The sequence below is a fragment of the Colletes gigas genome, unplaced genomic scaffold, assembly GCF_013123115.1.
Source record: "Colletes gigas isolate AHSC1104 unplaced genomic scaffold, ASM1312311v1 Colletes_gigas_Sc00007, whole genome shotgun sequence".
NCBI lineage: Eukaryota > Metazoa > Arthropoda > Insecta > Hymenoptera > Colletidae > Colletes > Colletes gigas.
The window spans coordinates 1,138,916-1,158,352 of record NW_025106636.1 but is presented as its reverse complement, the minus strand read 5'-3'; the positions used below and the strand labels follow the sequence as shown (position 1 = coordinate 1,158,352).

The 19,437-nt window shown below is 31.9% G+C and overlaps 5 protein-coding genes across 7 annotated transcripts; 2 read left to right on the top strand and 3 right to left on the bottom strand.

Annotated features, from left to right (window-relative positions):
• The first annotated feature begins 503 nt into the window (after nt 1–503).
• On the top strand, nt 504–3,094 carry LOC122396215 (paramyosin-like). The gene is made up of 3 exons (XM_043394405.1): nt 504–2,232; nt 2,314–2,373; nt 2,448–3,094. Exons 1-3 carry the CDS (start codon nt 1,048–1,050, stop codon nt 2,694–2,696), a joined length of 1,494 nt encoding a protein of 497 aa, XP_043250340.1. The 5' UTR covers nt 504–1,047; the 3' UTR covers nt 2,697–3,094.
• A 2,326-nt stretch (nt 3,095–5,420) lies between these two features.
• LOC122396257 (E3 ubiquitin-protein ligase RNF25) lies at nt 5,421–8,028 on the bottom strand. The gene is made up of 6 exons (XM_043394479.1): nt 7,878–8,028; nt 7,728–7,799; nt 7,077–7,317; nt 6,794–7,012; nt 6,397–6,708; nt 5,421–6,265 (listed from the first exon to the last, which is right to left on the bottom strand). Exons 1-6 carry the CDS (start codon nt 7,901–7,903, stop codon nt 6,083–6,085), a joined length of 1,053 nt encoding a protein of 350 aa, XP_043250414.1. The 5' UTR covers nt 7,904–8,028; the 3' UTR covers nt 5,421–6,082.
• An 816-nt stretch (nt 8,029–8,844) lies between these two features.
• Nucleotides 8,845–10,313, top strand: LOC122396075 (PRKR-interacting protein 1 homolog). Its single transcript, XM_043394192.1, has 3 exons — nt 8,845–9,169; nt 9,296–9,475; nt 9,725–10,313. The coding sequence occupies exons 1-3, from the start codon at nt 9,071–9,073 to the stop codon at nt 10,187–10,189; spliced, it is 744 nt and encodes a 247-aa protein (XP_043250127.1). The 5' UTR covers nt 8,845–9,070; the 3' UTR covers nt 10,190–10,313.
• A 39-nt stretch (nt 10,314–10,352) lies between these two features.
• Nucleotides 10,353–14,924, bottom strand: LOC122396074 (HEAT repeat-containing protein 6). Of its 3 annotated transcripts, none has more exons than XM_043394189.1 (12): nt 14,686–14,924; nt 14,357–14,605; nt 14,049–14,282; nt 13,161–13,983; nt 12,816–13,093; nt 12,398–12,739; nt 11,894–12,141; nt 11,561–11,780; nt 11,394–11,471; nt 11,109–11,315; nt 10,924–11,040; nt 10,354–10,674 (listed from the first exon to the last, which is right to left on the bottom strand). In XM_043394189.1, exons 1-12 carry the CDS (start codon nt 14,854–14,856, stop codon nt 10,537–10,539), a joined length of 3,105 nt encoding a protein of 1,034 aa, XP_043250124.1. In that variant the 5' UTR covers nt 14,857–14,924; the 3' UTR covers nt 10,354–10,536. The 3 variants fall into 3 exon arrangements, with proteins under 3 accessions (XP_043250126.1, XP_043250124.1, XP_043250125.1); XM_043394190.1 differs by having other exon boundaries at nt 11,723–11,780; XM_043394191.1 differs by lacking the exon at nt 11,394–11,471 and having other exon boundaries at nt 10,353–10,674; nt 11,723–11,780.
• A 1,639-nt stretch (nt 14,925–16,563) lies between these two features.
• Nucleotides 16,564–19,027, bottom strand: LOC122396553 (ankyrin repeat and MYND domain-containing protein 2). The gene is made up of 4 exons (XM_043395079.1): nt 18,429–19,027; nt 17,606–17,983; nt 16,841–17,533; nt 16,564–16,763 (listed from the first exon to the last, which is right to left on the bottom strand). Exons 1-3 carry the CDS (start codon nt 18,627–18,629, stop codon nt 16,889–16,891), a joined length of 1,224 nt encoding a protein of 407 aa, XP_043251014.1. The 5' UTR covers nt 18,630–19,027; the 3' UTR covers nt 16,564–16,763; nt 16,841–16,888.
• Nucleotides 19,028–19,437: the final 410 nt, after the last annotated feature.

Sequence of the window (19,437 nt, the reverse complement as noted above, 5' to 3'; positions counted from 1 at the left end):
TGAGTTCGAGAGCAATGAAATTCTCGAACTTCTTCTTCCGAAAACAGATCTTCATTTCAAAATTTCCGCGCATCAGTTAACCGAGCGACACAACTTGGCTCTTACAAGAAGAGAGAATAATTGTGTAGATATTTAACGTTAAAATTATTACAGATGTTACCTAGAGAAATGTAACTACATTCATCGCTATTATCTGTTGATTTATAACTGTACTTGAAAGTTCTGTACTAATCGCTACAACCTACAACCCACGGAACAAAGCCCGCGAAACGTTTGTTTGAAAATGATCTTTAATGTGAAAACGCACCAACGTCGCTAGACACGCGCATTAAGGATTCGGTGTTAAATTTGACACCATCCCTGGGCGAATCCTATTGACCAATTCGTGCGCATGCGCATACGGATTTCTCGTTCTCCGAATACAGTGAAGTGTCCCCTCTGGTTATTATTCTGTCTTTGTCGGTAGGTTACTTTTCAGTAATTTATTTTTTTGCGACGTGTTAGTGATTTTTATTATGACAAGAAGTAATTAGTGTTATTCTGTGGTTGCATATTTGTGATATTCGGTCCTATGGCATTACCCCATGGTATTTATACTTTCTTTCGAAACTCGTATGAATTCTAAGATCTATACTTATTGCTACTCAACGTATGAAAAATTTGCAATTGAATGTGCCTTTAACATGCATACACACTCGTATTCCGTAAAAAATAAGAGACGACAAGTGACAGATAAGCGATGACAAGTACTAAAGTCATATATTTCGCATGTGTCCGGTATATGTTTATTATATTTGTACTTAATATTTATTAGTGCAACCACGTTAAGGATATTTAAATACTTCAGAAGATGCAGTACGCACAGCGAATACGATTTGTAAATAATAAAACCGATGACAAGAATTTACTAATACTTTCTAATATTGTATAATTGTAATTTTTTACGGTAGTCGTGCAATTTGTTGATAATATGCAGCACGTAATGAAAGAAAATTTTATGGAAGGTTTATGCTAAGTATACATAACAGTTTTGTATAATTTGGAACAATGGACAACCTGTCCGATTCATTCAAAAGAGAAATAGATTCTTTTGCATCGACAGATTCCCTGCAATTAAACGATGAGTTTCAAATTTGGCATTTATCAACACCCGACGTATCCAACATAGAATTGTCAAAACGTGTTGCGTTATTAGATTTAGAAAACGAACGACTCAGAGTTGATTTGGAAAATTTACGTATCGAACTTAACGCCAGAATTGCAGCAAATGAAGGTCTTAAAGGAAAGATTACCGAGTTGTACGTAGAAATGCAAATAGTACTTCAGGAGAAACAAAAGTTACAGAATACACTAGCAGATACAAATAATCATTTGGAAGCAGCGAAAGCATCTGCGAAATGGTATCAGTCTCAAGTGCATGGCTTGCAAGCAAGCAAAAAGACCTTACAAGTAGAGATCGATACTTATCAAGGAATATTACAGCAAAGGCAGCAAACTGTAGTAAATATAAATGCTAAATACAAGCAGTTGAACATGGATTATAATGAACTTTTCCAAAAACATCAGAAGGAAAAACATGATTTGGAGTGCGAAATACAGAGACTGAGGGCACAGAAGCAATCGAATAGTATTATAGAAACAGCGGATAATGTTCCACCATATAATAATCCCTTGGACGTGTCTACAAAGTTAGAGGTAACGGAGGATGAACTACGCGATACTAAGGCAGAACTAAAAACATTAGAGAAGCGTCTGTTGGGTAATGAACTTTCTAAAATGTTGATGGAAAATGCTTTAACTAAACAATCCATGTTGATCACAACTATGGAAGAAAATATGCAGAAATGTGAAATTGAGAAAAATCAAACTACCGACACGCTACGCAAGACGCAACTTGATATTCAGAAATTGAAATCTGAAAATGAAACGTTGCAGACTTCTCTGTTTTCTTCCAAACAGGAACAAAGTCAGATAGAAGATGCAACGTTTCAGTTACGATCGCAATTAACAAAAATGATCGCGCAGTACAAGCTCCTAAAATCAAAAAACGTAGAAATCGAAAAGAAATTGAACTCGATGGAAGATACAATAAGCGAAAATAAGCGTTCAAAAACGTTATCTCATGAAGCTAATAGCGCGCTTATTAAAAAACTTCAACTAGAAAAATGTAAAGTTAAAAGTTTAGAAAATAAATTGTGTAGCATACAAGCGAAGGGAGATTTAGATGATATGGTACAGAACATTATTTTATACTTTCGTTTAAATCTAAGAACTACAAATATAATGAATAATTATTGTATAATTTTTTTCCAGAAAAATAAGACAGATGTTTCTTTACGCGAGTGTCTAAAGCAGGTTTTAATGAGAAACAAAGTAATGTTCGCAACTATTTCATACATTTATTGACGTTAAACGTTAGATAATACTAAAGCTAATTTTTTCTACAGGATTTAAAAATTCAATTGAAGGCACTGGCAAAGACTTCGAATGAAAGTATTGACGAGGGTTACGGTGATAATAGTTTCAATACTTCCATTTCTATAGACATTCCGTCGCCCACTTCCATTAATCCAGTATTATTGAACACAGCTACTAGTGTTTTGTTGAGAAGTAAAGACTTTTGTAAACCAATGCAAATAGAAATCGATCATCTACAGTTAAAACTTAATAAACTGAGGGAACATTGCATTGTATAGTATTATCTTTTTGCGATCATAAATCGGGCTGTGCCTGATACTCCGGCGCGCAACGACCTCCAAGGCTTAAATTCCCTTATCGAGTAATAGTTATTTTCAAAGATACGTAGTATTATTTCAGATTGTATACTAGAGGATAATATAATATTAAATACATAAAAAAATGGTGAATGGACAAAGTAAATATAATGGGTTTGTTGCATATATATTTAATATACGTATAAACTTGAGTCAGTTCCATTACTTTAATTATTTATTAATTCAGTAATAAATAAAAGAGTCGTTATGGGTTGATGAGGTTGTAAACGTGATGATTTACATGTTATTATTGTTACAAATGTGAAAAGAATAAATCCAAAAGAACGAATGTTTTTATTAAAGTTAGAATTAATGGCGCATTGTAAATGAGCAGCTTACAAAAGTAATGTATTATTTTGTTAATTGTTGCACAATATTATTACTTGTACACGAACAAATGTTCAAGAAAACTAAATTATTTAAACAAAATTAAAGTTGTACCTATTTATTAAATATCGTTATTATTGCCTCGTACATGACTGTTCAATAAATTAACGGATTATAATGTTTTTCCGGTTTTCAATTTTTTTTTTAACATTTTCTACACTCTCTTTGTATATCTTCCATTTGAAATGGAGCTATAAGTAAAAGTCAAGGGTTACAATATCTTGTAATTTCAAGAATGGATAATAAACGTGTTTTCAACTTGTTCCAATTTTATAAAACAAGAGCAACATTTTATTTTAACTCAAATAAATTTTACATAGTAAACAATAGACGCTAAAAATTATAAAACTTATTTCAATTGAGGCAAATAATTGCATTTTAAAGCTAAAAGGAATATTCTGATGGTGAAAAATCATAGCAATATAAGAATTATAAAGTAAAAGTAACACAATACATTACAAATTACAAACTATAATTAGTAACAAAAATTTAGAGTAAATATAAATATCTCATTCTTTTGAATGACTTGATTATAAAATCAAGAATTTTTCAAACTGTGAGAGAAAGATATATTATTTAAATTAGTAAGTTGTTATATTAATTTGTTTATTACATATTTCGCATTAATAATCTCAAGGACACGGTAGAGGCTACTATTATAAATAATACCATCTTGAATTACATTACAATTTTATCCATGGAAAACTTTGTTCGACTATTGCAGACTATCCTGCATTGTACAAAACATTAGCATAATTTAAAACACTTTTGTTATTAATATCGATATGGAAAAGTTTCTATGTTTGTAAATCTGCAATGAGCTTTCAGCATTTAACTTTCGGCATACGAATTATTTACGTATATACATATTTACAAAATAAGTATAGTAAAAGTTTAACCGAGTTTTTTTTTTTTTTTTTGTTTAAAAATATCACAGACGAATATAATATTAAATGAGTGGATATATTCAGTTGAATAAAAATTAAAATAACAAGTTGAAAATAGAACAATTATTCCTTTAAACTATTCTTAAAAATAATACACATGATCTTGAAATTGTGAAAATAAATAATTGGAAAATATTGTTTTCTTATTCCTATGTCTACTACTTTGAACATTGTTTTTTTACTTTTAGATTAGTTAAATATTCTCATTTTTAAATGGCCCACCCTTTATACATATGTACGTATTTAAGATTTAAAAAAATAATATATTTGCTTATGTAAAATCAAATTTTACAATTACACCAAATATTTGTGTGATGAAGCAAAGAAAAATCCGTTAATAAAAATGAATAATTTACTTTCAAGTACATAAAAAATAAATAAATATGTAATAAATATTTACATCGGTTTACTATAATTATAAATTTAATAATAGTTTTCATTAAATTTGATTAGTATAGTCTTATTTTATCAGAAGTTATAAATAAATTGCACAAACTAATAAAATCCTGTATTTTTTAAATAAAGGCATTTAATATTAATCTATATAAAGAATAAAATAATATCCTTAATTTAAATCCATTATTTGCAAAATATATATAAAATCACATAATCATTATTGACTATTTATTTCTTCTTCGTTTTAAAGAGCAAAAATTAATCGATTTTTCTATCTCAGTTTTTACTGATCACAATAATCTCAATAATACGTAAATTATAACGTAACAAAGCTGCATTTATGAAAACGATTCACACTGGAATAAATTGATTTTTGTATTTTTTTAACATTGAACTATCGATATTACCTTCATTTGTATACAACAAAGAAATACTTAAAATAAAACTCGTTATTTTGCCAAATATGTGACTACAAAACGAAGAAAAAACAAGTTCCAACTATACAGAAAAATGGAAAAATTCGATAACATATAGAAGGTTTCGGAAAGCAGATATTATACAGAGTGGTTCGTTTATGATGGTGTTTGAAACCGGAAACTAGGTAGTTATTCGTGAAAAAATAAGTAGAAAGTACATACACAGCAAATTTTTGCAAATGAAGCTTGTGCAATTTCGACTTATTCTTTTATGAATGATCACCCACTTCCTGATTATATAATCAATAACGGATCACTTTGTATATGTATGTATACAAAATAACGCATCGCATTAGGAAAACAATATATTATGGCTCTTCAATTACGTTTTGAACGGTTTTTTTTTAGAAGTAGTGGTTGAGTCATGCATTAAACCAAGATTCCCAACTCTTGAAAGGTATATTTCGTATGTTAAACTTGAGATATAATAGCATTACATGTAAAGATTTACATTGCCAGTGAATGTACGCGTTCAATTTTCGATTCCTTTAAAAGGAATAAGTTAGTATCTGTTTAAACACTGATCCATGTCTGCTCTGTTACATGCCACGATTTTATAATATCGTTGACAATTGATATCTGTGATAGCGCGAAGATGAGTATTACAAATTGAAAAGCACAGTTAAAAATGATCGTAAAAACTACGTAATATAAACGATACGAATTATTATTTCCTTTTGATGTTCTTATACCATTAAATTCTAAACCACCGGTATAAAATATGTTTAGTGTAATATTTGATTGCGCACTTTCTTTTTCATTCTTTTTCGTTTATAATTCACTACAGTAAGTATAGCTCTGTATACATATCTATATTAAAAGAAATTAATGAACTTTGTACGATTGCAGATCGTTTGAAAGAGCACCATGGCTTCAGTCTACACAGATAGATCTGGGAAGTTTTAACACGCCTCATTTTATACACCGTTACAACGGGAATGTTGCTGAACGATAATACCTATAACTTTATCACGTGAACGTGATTTGAAATTGAACAGTTATTATATAATACATTCATAATTATGCTACTCATGTTAATCATGTTGTGTACACTTAGTGAAATTATAGACCAGACAGTAAACAGTTTATCTTGAGCCCATTGTCATCTGGGAGTAGATTCCGTCTGCCTAACTCTGTCAAGCTGGCGACGGTAATGAGCACGTCCACGGCCTCTATTGCGATGTCCGTGATTATTATGTCCATGATAAGTATTATGTAATTGACGTGATTGATAATGAGTATGATTTTGTGCTTGGTGCGATGGCTGCTTTGTCTGTGGCAATTGCTAAAGAAAAATACTTTGTTACTAAAGTATTTTAAATCTTTAAAAATTTATTCTTCGATAAAAAATGTATAAAAGTTCGTGATGTTTATTATTTCATGATCGTAATATCATAAAAAAATATACAAACATACCATTTGGTTAACTGGTTGCACGGTTTGATTCGAATACGCATTCAAACTAGTTCCTGGTGGATTGAGTCCTTCTGTAGTAGCACCCGATTCATCTTCTGTTCTTACCAACATTTTTACACCTTCTGCTTCTAAATCGATTATACCGCCCCTTTGTTGTTGCTTTAAGAACAATGCTGCCATTTGTTTTTGTAATTCTCTCAATTCCGCGGTAACTGAAAAATCTGTTGCAGCTTCTACGTCGATCGGAGGAGGCGCAGACCATAAATTATCTACATCACAATTAATCGATTCTCGACATACGGGACATATGGCCTGAAAAGAAAGCGTATCAACGTTAAATGTTTGTTAACATTATGGTAATACAAATTTAATGGATAGTGTACTACGATAATTATACCTGAAACTTATTGGTAGAGTCTTGTTGCCATTGCGGCAATTTTTCTTGTTCTTCTCTATAATATCGTTCTGTAGCTGCGACGTGAGCTGCTAAACAGTGCGAATGAAAGTAATGATAACATTCCGTCTTTGTAAATTCATCCCCTTCTCGAAAACCATAGAGACATATGGCACACTGATCCGTAGGAAGATTACTTCTTGTAAGATGTTCTCTTATTAACTGATATAATAATGGATCAAATGTTTAATAATCTGCAAAAAATTGTTTCTATATCCGTACATACCTCGATGAGTTCAAACATAACCGGTTGGCCTACGAAATCTTTACATTTTGCTTCCGCATCCGAATGCATCAATCTCACTGTTTCCTCATCCAATCCTCTAGGATTTCTAAGATTAATAATAGGTGATATATCAGGATATCCCATAGGTAATTGAACAATTAGTGTTACACAAACATATTGAGATTGAGAATCTTCACCGGTCGAGGGAAATAACACAGTTTCAATACATTCTGGCTCACCCCTGAAAAACAATAATTTTGATTACGTATACAAAGAAGGAAATTACAAATTACTAATATTTCTTATACTATTCAACCAAATATAACGTTCCTCTATTACAGTTAAATATCAATTAATATAAATGCTAAGAATCTAGTTATCAGATGCTTAAAAGATTATTAAAAAAAGGAATTTCATAACACTACAAGTATCATCATTATAAAAAAAAAAGATTACTAAATATACATTTATAAATATAAGATATTTTTAGAAATATATAAGAATACATTTGTAAATATTACAATAAAATATTTTATGCAACACTATTACTAAGGCTAGTGAGGATTCAACATTCTCAAATGACAATTAGATTAAATTTTTCATTAAACTAGCTCGGTGATTCGGTCACAAGCGTTAAATTTATCGACTTACCTGTCATTTTCCTTAATATTCAACTCGTCGTCGAGTAGTATCGCCCGTAATGCTTCAATTTCATCAGTTACTCTGCGAAAAATTCTCGTAAATATTTAGATAATCGAATGTCTATGAAACACAGTGACAGTAAGAGTTTGTAGAAATTACCTTTCATCTATTATCGTATCTGACATTGTTTCTGAAATGAACGCAGCGTGATATTTCTACCGAAAATCACTTTGAATTTGACAGCAGAGTTTTTTCAGTCTTCGACGATTACGAGATTCTCGATAAGCGTCAATGTGCGTCAATATTGAAAGCCTTCTGCTACTATTACCGCTACCAACAGGATCGCTTTGAAATTATTAGTAACATGTCATTGTTACTGTCACTAACGAAAATTTCACTAAAGGGCCCGTTTCATTTTGTCCGCCAATTTTATCAGGGAAATGATTGTTATACAACTATCGTCGGTTCCTTCTGAAACGAATATTTTGTCGACCTACCAATACTACACATAATACATTTATGTATAGTATACACGAACACACGAAAATCAATGCCAAAATTATTTAGTAATTTTCACCGTTTTCGTACGTATTTTTTTCATTAGCCGTTTTATCTGTATCGGATTTTCTAAAAACATTGTAATTAACATTCATTTGAATAAACACCATGGGCGAAATGTAATATACGTATGTGGTTTGGACTGTTAAACATGTATGTACGTAGATAGAATAGAAAAGTAATTATATAAAATAGAAAACTATTACAGATTTAATATATAAAGCAAAAATAAAATTGATACGGTGAACAAAATTCTATACGTTGAAAAACTTGACATATACACACACATATATATATATATGTCTTGATTGATATAACGAGTTATATTAATTAAAACTGCCTTAGAGAATAATTAATATAGGATGTACGCGTTTTTAAAATAGTATTTTAATAATTAATTCTTCGCAACTATTTTACCATTTATGTTACCATTTATGGTAATAACCATACGTTGCGCTACCTAGTGGATCAGAGAAGAACAAATAGAATGCTTCATCTTAAGTTCGCTAGATGGAACTCTAGAATGAATTCCATTATGTATCGATTCTTATAACTGTATCAACGTTTACTCTTGACAACATTCACGGATATTTTTTACAACCATTCCGTCCGTAATTAAATAGTTATTAATATCGGAAGACGGTACATTTTTTTTTCGAATTTTTTAACTTAACAATGCGAGGTCGGATTTCATTAACACTGATCGTGTGTTTTCACGTTTGTTTATGCCTAACCTCTTAGTGTAACAATGTTATAAGTACGTAAAACTGTTGCAATAACAATTAGTAATTAAAATGCCGGAGAATAAAGAGAAAGAGGAAGAGAGGCCTGTCGTTGCAAAAAGTGCAATCGATTTACAGCGATTAAAGCTTCAAAAGTTAATGAAAAATCCTGTACGTATATGTTTAAAATGTTCTTTCGTTTGTACATTTTTGGCTAGAATTTAATAAACTTATGCAATAATTTTACGGTTAGTTTTTGTAAGAACACGATATAATATTCGATTCTCGTTGTAATAGGAAAAGCCTGTTATATTGCCGGAACGACCTAAAAGTAAGAATACACCAACAGTGCCAGAATTTGTTCGAAATGTGATGGGCAGTAGTGCAGGTGCAGGCAGCGGAGAGTTTCATGTGTACAGACATCTACGGCGTAAAGAATATGCAAGACAGAAGTTTATTCAAGAAAAGGGGCGTAAGGTAATGTTAACTCAGAGTTTCAGTTCATTGTATAAGAAGGTCAATGTTTTAGTCAATGAAATTGAAATCGTACCTTAACATTGTTCTGTGTAATAATGAAACGTTCGTATAATGGAATGTGTTTACCTCTAATCGACACTTTGACACATAATGCTACTACCACATTATGTTAATAACAACAGGAATACTGTAAGAATACTGTAAAATAATTACATCATAAGTGTTTTATATTTATGGGGTTTTCATTAGGAACTTTTAGATGAGGAGTATCATAAAAAGCTAGAAGAGAACAAAAAAACAGCCGAAGAAATAACAGCAAAAAAACGAGCAAAAAGATTAAAAAAGAAGCAGAAATGGAAACAAAGAAAAAGATCGAAATTAGTAAATGTAGGTAAAAGTAACAAAAACGAAGACAGCAATTCGGAAAAACAAAGTTCGAGCGAATCAGAGTCGGATGACAAAAATGATAACGAATACAAAGTTATGTCTAACGATGAAACTGAAGACAGTGCAGTTGAAAATAACAAAAATGTACAATGTCTATCGTCATCTGTAAATGAAAGTATAGATGAGAACAATATAAATCAAAATGATGAATCACGTTTGCAAAACGAGTGTAACATGAAAAATGACTTGGAAATTGTTCATGATAGCGAAGTATCTAATACGGAAAGTGAAAAATCGAGTCATATTGACCATAAAGATGCAAGTTGAAATAACAATACAGAATGTATAAGCACAATTGTTGAAAGCTGCTGTGACTATAACTTTTGTATTTATATCCAATCATGATTCTTGCTACCGGAATGATCAAAATACGTATTTTTTACAAACATGATCAAAGGAATTGTTAAATTTTCTTTAAATAGGTTTATATGTACAAATATTTGACATAAATTAGAAATTTAAGTGCTTATTAAATGATCTAAACATGTAATAATTAGTAGTGTATATATTAGTAAGTAATTTTACATTTTATTCATATTTATATATAATTAATATGCAATCTTTAACAGTTTTGTGTATCATAATATTGGGATAGTAAGATCGAAACTACCGTGTCATTTTGTTCGTTCAAAAATGCTTGCCAATGTTTGGGCAATCTTTCGTTCTTCCAATAAAGGAGCACTTTTCACATATTTTTGTAACTGAGATTTCGCTTTTATTAAATCTCCAATTTTTTCGGGCACGATAATTTCCTAAAGCAGAGTCATAGTAGTTAATTTTCCAATTTTTTAAACTGCTAGTGATGGTAATATTAGGTATACAACTTTGCTTCTTGAAGCGTTGAAACCACTCGCAACACGTTCTTTCACTAATAACGGTCTCCCAAGTTTATCGAATGATATTTGTCATCTATTTATTTCGACCACCGCTTACCGCTAAAGCCCAGCTATCGAAAAACGGCGGAAGCTAAGTTGTACACCTAATACAATAAATCATTATACCTGGAATTGCTTCATGTAATTGGAAATGTCATCTACGTGATCTCCAACCTCTATCCAAAGATTTTGTAAATCGGACACCTCTGTACAAGCAGCCAGATGACTGAGCGTGAGGCACAGCTAAAGAAATCGTAGCAATAGTTAATATTCGTGATCATAACTGTACGAACTGTAATAATTTTAATTACTTGTTGAACAAGAGCATCACGATGGGGATACTCGATGTAGCTTGGCACGTACTGAGAGTTCTCAAATGCTAAAATAATGCTTTTCCACAAAGTTGCGGTATATTTACCGTAAGAATTACAAGCGTACAATGCCCACGCTGCGTTAGTACGAACTTTGAAGTTCGGGCTATCGCATATTAAATTACATAATACAGGGAACACTTGATCCTATTAAAATAGAAAATCTGTATTATACGTAACACGAAAAGGAAATAATATACAGTGTTCATCTCTTTAATTACGTACCCGCCAAGAAGACGGTAATATATCATCTGGATTGTTACTTAAAACTAATCCTATGGCCCGACAGGCATTCCAGCGCACCTTTAATATCCAATAAAACAAAATTGATCGTATCAAAACACTAAATAGTTTACATCGTTGATCAACATATAGATTAAATTTTCATTTACTTTCATATCGTTCCCTAAAGTGGCGCAATTTATAAGAGCCTTCAATCCCGATAATGTATCACCTAATATATGCTTGGTCGGGCATAAGTGCAAAATACTTCCAAGTGCTCGAACTATATTGCATTTTACTTTATCGCTATCCTTAGTTGCTTTGATGCTGACCTGATAAAGCTTTGGTAACAAAACCTCGAGAGGAAGTGGTTCCATTTCTTCGTTATTTCTGTAACGAAAGTTGTACAAATATCCTAAGAATTGTTATGAAAACGAGGAATATATTAATCGTAAAGATATTAAGAATAGGATACAAATTATAAACACTTTTATATAACTAACTTGTCTTTGGAAAGGCAATCGCATAAATTAGCCAATGCCCAGGTTCCTTTGACACGAACACCAAGATTTCTATCGTCAGCAGTCAAACAAACTATATCAGCTAAATCCATTAAAAATCCAGTCTCCTCTTTCAGTGGTGGTAAAGTTACCAACATCCCTAACGCTCGTAATCCAGCGGCTCTTACCGCACTTTCTTCATCGTGTACTGCGCCAAACAGTACCGTGATAATTAGAACTGTTTTTTGTCTCTAAAACACTTTTATAAAATGTATATATTGATATTAAAGGTGTGCAGATCCCGAAACTGAAATCAGGTCCTGAAATAAACCCTAAGTTTTTCAGGATTCCGTTTCAGCTTCGGGTGTGAATTACAACTTTTTTGTCTAATACAATATTCCATAAAAGAGTAAATTTATAGAACAAAACCTGTAGACTTATCGATACCGAATATTTAGACGAAAAAGTCGTAATTCGTATTATTAAAATTTCTACGCAAATACTTACCGATAGTTGATTTAATACAACGGGACTAATGCTACCTAAACAATCGCACGCAGCTTCTCTTAATATTGTTTGTGGATGTTGAAGAAGCAGCGTTATGGGTTCAAATATAATGTTCCAAAACACGGAGGCATTGTCGTTTTCGGAGTCGGTGTTTATCAGGCAACCAGCCATAATTTCTAGAGTACGGCAAGCATGTAATATCACTTGTGTTTCAGAATCCTGTATAACAGCTGTTAAAGTTGTTGTAACTAGCTCTACGTGCGAAAACACGAGACTTCCGGTAGCGAATGCCATTCTACCGATTAGTTTTAGAGATTGAAGGCGGACAGGTGTGTTCATTGTCTGCGATCAAACAATTCACGATCCGTTATAAAAAACGATTTACGTTTCGTCTTGCAATATTTAAATACAATTATACCTTATTTGCTATATTCTCCAAACAGACGTGAATCAAGAAACAGATGTTCGTGTCTTTCAATAATTTATTTTCATATTCATCAATTATATTACTTTCGAGGTCTTCGACGTCTACTTCTTCTTCGGTATTGTCGCTGTGCGAAGTATTTAAATATGGATGCTCCGATTCTATGTTCAGAGTCGATTGTTTTGCAAGTATGTCAAATATTTCAGGCGTCACTGGATCGTGGGAAGCAACAGCCTCAAAAGCTGATAACGCTGCAACTCGAACTGTCGGATCTATAAAAAAAATATAATAAATGTACCGGTTGATTTTTGTACAAGCATATATCAATAACGCAAATACCTTTGTGAAATATATACGGGCCGCAATTTTTCATTAATTTTGTAGCAAGTCCTGTTTTCAAACGCGAATACGGCGTACCCTGAATCAGAGCGGCAGCACATTTTAAAGCATGAGTTAAAACTGCTACATTTTTGTCACTATTTAAAACTAAGGACACCGTGAAATGTAATTCTTTTATCATCAGACACACAGTGCCAAAAAAGGTAATAAAAGACGTATGGTGGGCGTCTTCTGCGTGTATTAAAAAAGACTTAGCATCTACAAGTAATTCTGTTAATGTGCTCAGCATAGTTTGTTTCACTTTCGATACAGGCTCCTTTAAAATACTTCTAGTTAATACTCGTGCGTCGCTTCGTGATCCAGTGGCTACAATTTGCGGCCAGAATCCAAATATCTCACGACTCTGTGAATTTTCAACGATCGCTTGCAGCAAACATACTGCTTCCAATCTTACTTTGGAATCCAGATAATCAGAATTATTGCTTTCAGTGTCCGAGGTATCAGAATCGCTGGAATGCGTACCAACACCTTTGCATTCGGTTACAATATTATTTTTTACATCTCCGACAGGTTTCTTGACTAGTTTTTTCGATTTCGCTTTATGGTTTTTCAAATTTTTACATCTAGGAATAACGTGAATCGTTTCCGGAAGATTCATCGCTGCTGGTCGCAGAAGTTGTGGCTTTGCGTGTGGATATTTCTTAATACCATAAAATGAAAATGCTTGTACCACTCCCAAAATTTCGCCCATAGAATCGGTGGAATGCGGTAATAACTTATTGGCAGTTATAATGTGCAAGATATGCAAGCACGAACTTAAAATCTAAAAATTTAATTCTATGCATGATACTCTCTAAATTTAATGTATATTGCAAATTTATTACTTACTTTAGAGCAATAAAGTTTATTGCCGTTTAAGTATAAAAAGGATGAAACAATATCTAATACAATATCTTTTATAATACATATAAATTCTTGTGCTATAGGAGTATCGCTATGTTTGTTTATCAAAATTCCTTCTAAACAACCAACCGCTTGATACTGTACTTCAGACCATTTTGAATCGGATGGAGTTAAATATTTCTTCAGCAATCTTTCCTTTCCAAGTAATAACTGTAAATACTGTAAAGACATGCTATTTTAAATGAAATGTATTTACAATATTTTAAATTAACATAATGTAATATGATATTTACATTATTAATATCATCAAAATGCTCGTTGATTAAAATAGCTTTCAAGGCACAAAGAATGTCATTGTGCGCAATTAGAGCAGCTGATTCTAAAACTTCTAAAATCCATTGTTGAGAACACTTCAGTGTTTCTCCTTGAAGCCTTACATTATTTTGGATCAAACTAACTAATAGTTTGCAAGTATTCTGAATCAGAACTGTTTGCAAAGGTACAATGATCATGCATAGTTGCTTAATTAGTAATTGCAGTTCCTGAAACATTTCAATGAAATAAACAAATCGAAAGCCTTGAATAAGTTATTATAGCTCAAAGTTATTTTAAATTAACTTACATCATTATTTAAAATAGTAACATATCGAAAATCGAGTTTATTAAGCTCGCAGAGGTAATTGTTGATTAACTTTGTGTCATTGCTTTTTATTTGGGTTAATATGAGAAGCTTTTCTGTTATAAAATTAAATTCAGCCGTATTATTTGGGTAATTGGTATACGTTAAGGCCATTTTACCATGATTGTTGCCCTTCGAATGTAATTACAAGGTATTTAAAAAAAAATCAAGTCTACACAATTAAAGACACAGAATAACATTGTTGTCATTCTATGCAAGTGTGTTAAGTACATAGATACCAACTCAAACTCAATGTCAGTAACTAGGTTGGCACCTAGTGATTAATCTAGTTCTAATAAATTCCCGTCGCGGCGCTATGTGTACTAACCCCGGATTCACGCGATAGAGTAACAATACTAAAAAACCCCTAGATTCTAATTGTACATTTGTGAACCTAGCTACGATGATTCAAGTATCGATAGTGTTGAATTAGGAACGAAATCCGAACGCAAACTAAATTATTTCATTGTAAGTTTTCCGTCGTAATAAATTCAATGTTAGACATTTTCATGAAATTAAAATGCGACGCAATCAACGTAGATATTGGTTTGTTAGTTTTAACCATCTTTAGAAAAAGAAGTTGGTTCAACAATAATATCCATGTAGCATGCAATATTGCAGACATATTGCAGTAATCTAGGACGAGGTAAATATACGTAATTTTTTATTTATAAAACAACATGAAATGTTGCATTATTTATACAAAATATTCGTAGTAAGAAGTGGGTAAGAAGGAAAGGATATAGAAATAACGATAAAAACGTTAGTTTCACGTACCTTGAAACAACAATTTTATTTGGTAGAAATGGCGGTAGTATCAATATTTGTTGCAATAGTGACAAAAATCTTACCAGTAATTATAGAACAAAAATAAATATTTTTGCACAGTTACAAATAAAAATTACATACATTTTAAAAATAATAAATAGAAATAGTACATATTTTACAAGCAAATAAAATAGAATAAATAATATAAATATATTTCTATAATTTACACATAATAAAAAAAAAACAAAATTCAACTATATTATTTAAAGAAGCAGTTCGCAAATTATTTTGTAAATGGTATCGTTAGATAGATGTTTTTTATTTTTTATATCCGCGACTATTGAAAATATCCTTTAGGTTTCTGCATTTGAATTTGAAAAAGAAAGAATTACTTCTACTAATATTTCTAAATTAGAAGACATTGCATTCTAATATTTTCACGATTGATCAATTTCTAAACGCGCTAATTCTATTAAATCATTGTAAATCATTGCAAAAATCGATTGCAAATCGAAGGCTAGTTTCGTAAGATTTATATGAATATACGCATAACAATGTTTGATAAATCTTTGATTTTATTTGGAACTTTATTAGGTATTGTTTTCGCCATCGATGAAACACGCAGGAAAACTGGCGACGTTGTTCTACGACATCGGGACTGATTTAATGATAACTAATTACGAGTAAGTAAAAAAAAACTATCGTATTCTCTTGTTAAATGAAACAGAAGTAATTTCGGAAATAGAGTTAGGTGATTTCTTTGTTGTCAAAGGCACTGTACATTGCATAGAGTTCAGTAGACATTCCGATTCTTCCGCATATAATTTAGATAAGAATACGCGATGAATAAATAAAATAAATATTAGCTCTTCTTCCACTTGTTAAAGATTAATATACTTTATTCTAAATTTTTGATTCGTCCAAATATTTTTTATACGCTAGAATATAATGATATATCTATTTTTTATCATGATTTTAAGTAAGGGTTTTAAGACTCTAAAAATAATTAAAAATTCAAAATGATAAAAACATATTCACAAGTGTATTTTATTTTTATGGCGATGGCAACCGCAAGAGTACAATCCTGAGGAAATCACATTTTTAACCGAGTATTTGTGTATAACGAAAATATGTATAATACATAAATGGTGATGAATTTTTTTCAGACAAAAGGAAGGTAAAAATATATAGCGATACATAAAAAGTCCGTTACTCTCTGTATAATTAAAAACTAAAAAACTCCGAGACGCTTCCTGAAAGTATAGCAGAACATATTTCTTCTTAGTCTCCTAACGTAATTAAAATAATTAACAATTAAACTCATACGTACAGCACACCGAAACTGATTGTTTGGAATTGAATTTCGCATTTCTCATTCTTAATTAACAGTTAAATTTTGTAGCTTGGAGCTTACAGTACTGCTTATTTGTTCTTTGTCCGCGTCGCTTATTTTTGTGCTCGGCATCGAGATTTGACCTAATCTGGTGCACGCCTTTTTGTGCATGAACCAATGCAGTCTCTGGCATTCTCTGTCGCAGTATTGCACAGTTTTACATTTGCTGCATTTTTTGTTCGCTTTGTCTTCTCTGCACGTGACGCAAACTTGCGCGTTGTCTGAGAACGCTCTCTGTCCATTAATTGCAGCCGACACTACCGATACAGCGGACGGTGGATCGCTGGCTGCAAGGGTCGCTACCATTTGACGAAAAATTGGGCTTTCCCTATACGGGAATTCTCTTACGCATTCCCTTAGGAATACTTCTTGGTATTCGGGAGTACCGTCGCTTTTACTACATTTTAAAAATTTCCTTATTAGGACCTCAATGGTGTCCGATTTCTTTTCTTCTCCCTCCTCGTTTGCTTTTTCACTTTTCTCCGCCTTCATTGCCTCTTGCCTTTTTTGAAATTTTATTACTTCCGCCACAACGCAACTCAGATAATGATACTTGAACGCCATCACTTCGTTTGTCTCCGCGCCCCTCGTCATTTCCTTGTGACGCATACATTCCAGCACATTGTGCACCTAAAAGTAGGAAGAGAAAGAACGACGTTGTTTAGAAACTTTTATCGTCGCGCATGAAATTATTTGTTTTACCTTAGTAGCATTTTCCAAAAGACCAGGGCATCTTTGTAAATTCATAACTACGCGCACAGGATGCACGTTTACTTGCATTATAAATTTATGGAAAGAATCTGCTAAATGCGGCGGTAGCATAGATTCTGTCTGCAACCCTTGCGGTTTGACATAGTAATCTATGTCAGCCTTTGGAATGAAATTATTGATAGTCGCTACACAATTGTGATTGCCAACAAAAGCAGCCATCTGAGCCGGTGTTCGTCCTACGCTATTTGTTGCTGTTAATCGTGCCCCGTAAGACATCAGAAGATAGCAAAGTTCAGCATTTCCGCTTAAAGCTGCAAGATGGAGAGCCGTATATGCATTTTCATGTTGACACGCGTTCACATCTGCTCCCTGCAAGAATTAGACATTCTAAAGTAATGCAATTAACTGTTCCAAATTTTTTAAATACATTATGCGATATAATGCATCTTTAAAATCAAAAATTATTACAAACGTTTTTGAGAAAAATTATTTCCATGTTTTATTAAAGAAATTTTCATTTAAATTGCAAAAAAAAGATATATAGCCATATATTTGATGATTATTCCTTCCTTTAATATACTAATTTAAAATATTTTGTAGGTGAATACAATTTGCCGGATTAATAAATTATTGTTTGTCCAATGTTCTCTAACCTTGTGTTAAATGCACGAATACGGAAAATGAAAAATATATGCGAAAGGTATATTTTTGCCAATTTTTTATTGACAATGGAAGTACCACAGTTATTAAAAGAGCAAAATATTTTTCAAATACGTTTTAATAATTTAGTTACATTATTAAAGAGTTAACCTACCTGATCAAGAAGCATCTGTACTATTTCTTTGTTTCCTTTGTAACAAGCGTGTTGAAGCGGGCTCATACCATTTTCATCCACGAAATCCATTTTAACTTTGTTTGCTGCCAACAGCGTTTTAAGTTCCGACACCTCATTTTTTATGATTTTCTCAAATATCTTCTTCTGTACATCGGTTAGATTCTCCGTGACAGGCGCCATTTTTCCCACTATCGATCAGCATAACGAGAAGTCGAATGTTATGGAATTGTCGAGTATAGTGTTCTAAAAGCGAGCCTTAAATAAGCGTTAAAGTAAAGCTCTATAGTATTTAAAATATCTGAGGTAAAAGGAATACATACTCTGAAATAAATAATTCATTAAAATAATGTGACCAGATATCTCGTCTGCACATATCCCTATCATAGATTATAGATCACTTATATCGTTCAATGGCTTTTCGAATACTTCACGAATATTCAAAGACAAAACGTATGTGAAAGGGTGGCGTTTTATGATTATATTGTTTCATGAGTACACAAAGTACAATGGTGCATCGAAAATTCTGTTTGAAAATATAAAGATCCAGCATTTGTTTTAAGGTTATAACACAAGTAAAAAGCAGGGATGGCGGGTAACCAACATTCAGAGTTGGGTAAAAATGTAATCTGACAAATTTAATTCTTACTCGCAGCATAATATATGTTTTTTAATTTTAATATTATTACTCTACTTTAGTATTACATTGTATCTCATTATTTATAACGCTATTAATGTTTCTGCCAGGTATTAATGTATATTTCAAGATGTAAGTTTACATTTCGGCAGTAGTGTTAATAGAGTTATGAATAATGCATAGAAGAACGAAATGAAATGTTAAGTAAAATTGAATTTCCCTCCTTTTTGTTTAGTTGTGGTTGTAGCCGCTTCGCCTATAATAGCGTTGTATAGGACTTGACTAAATGCCGAGCTGAGTTACTTACCTAACCTCGAAACAGTGTCAATTGAAAGTTTTAGGTAGGAGGATTGA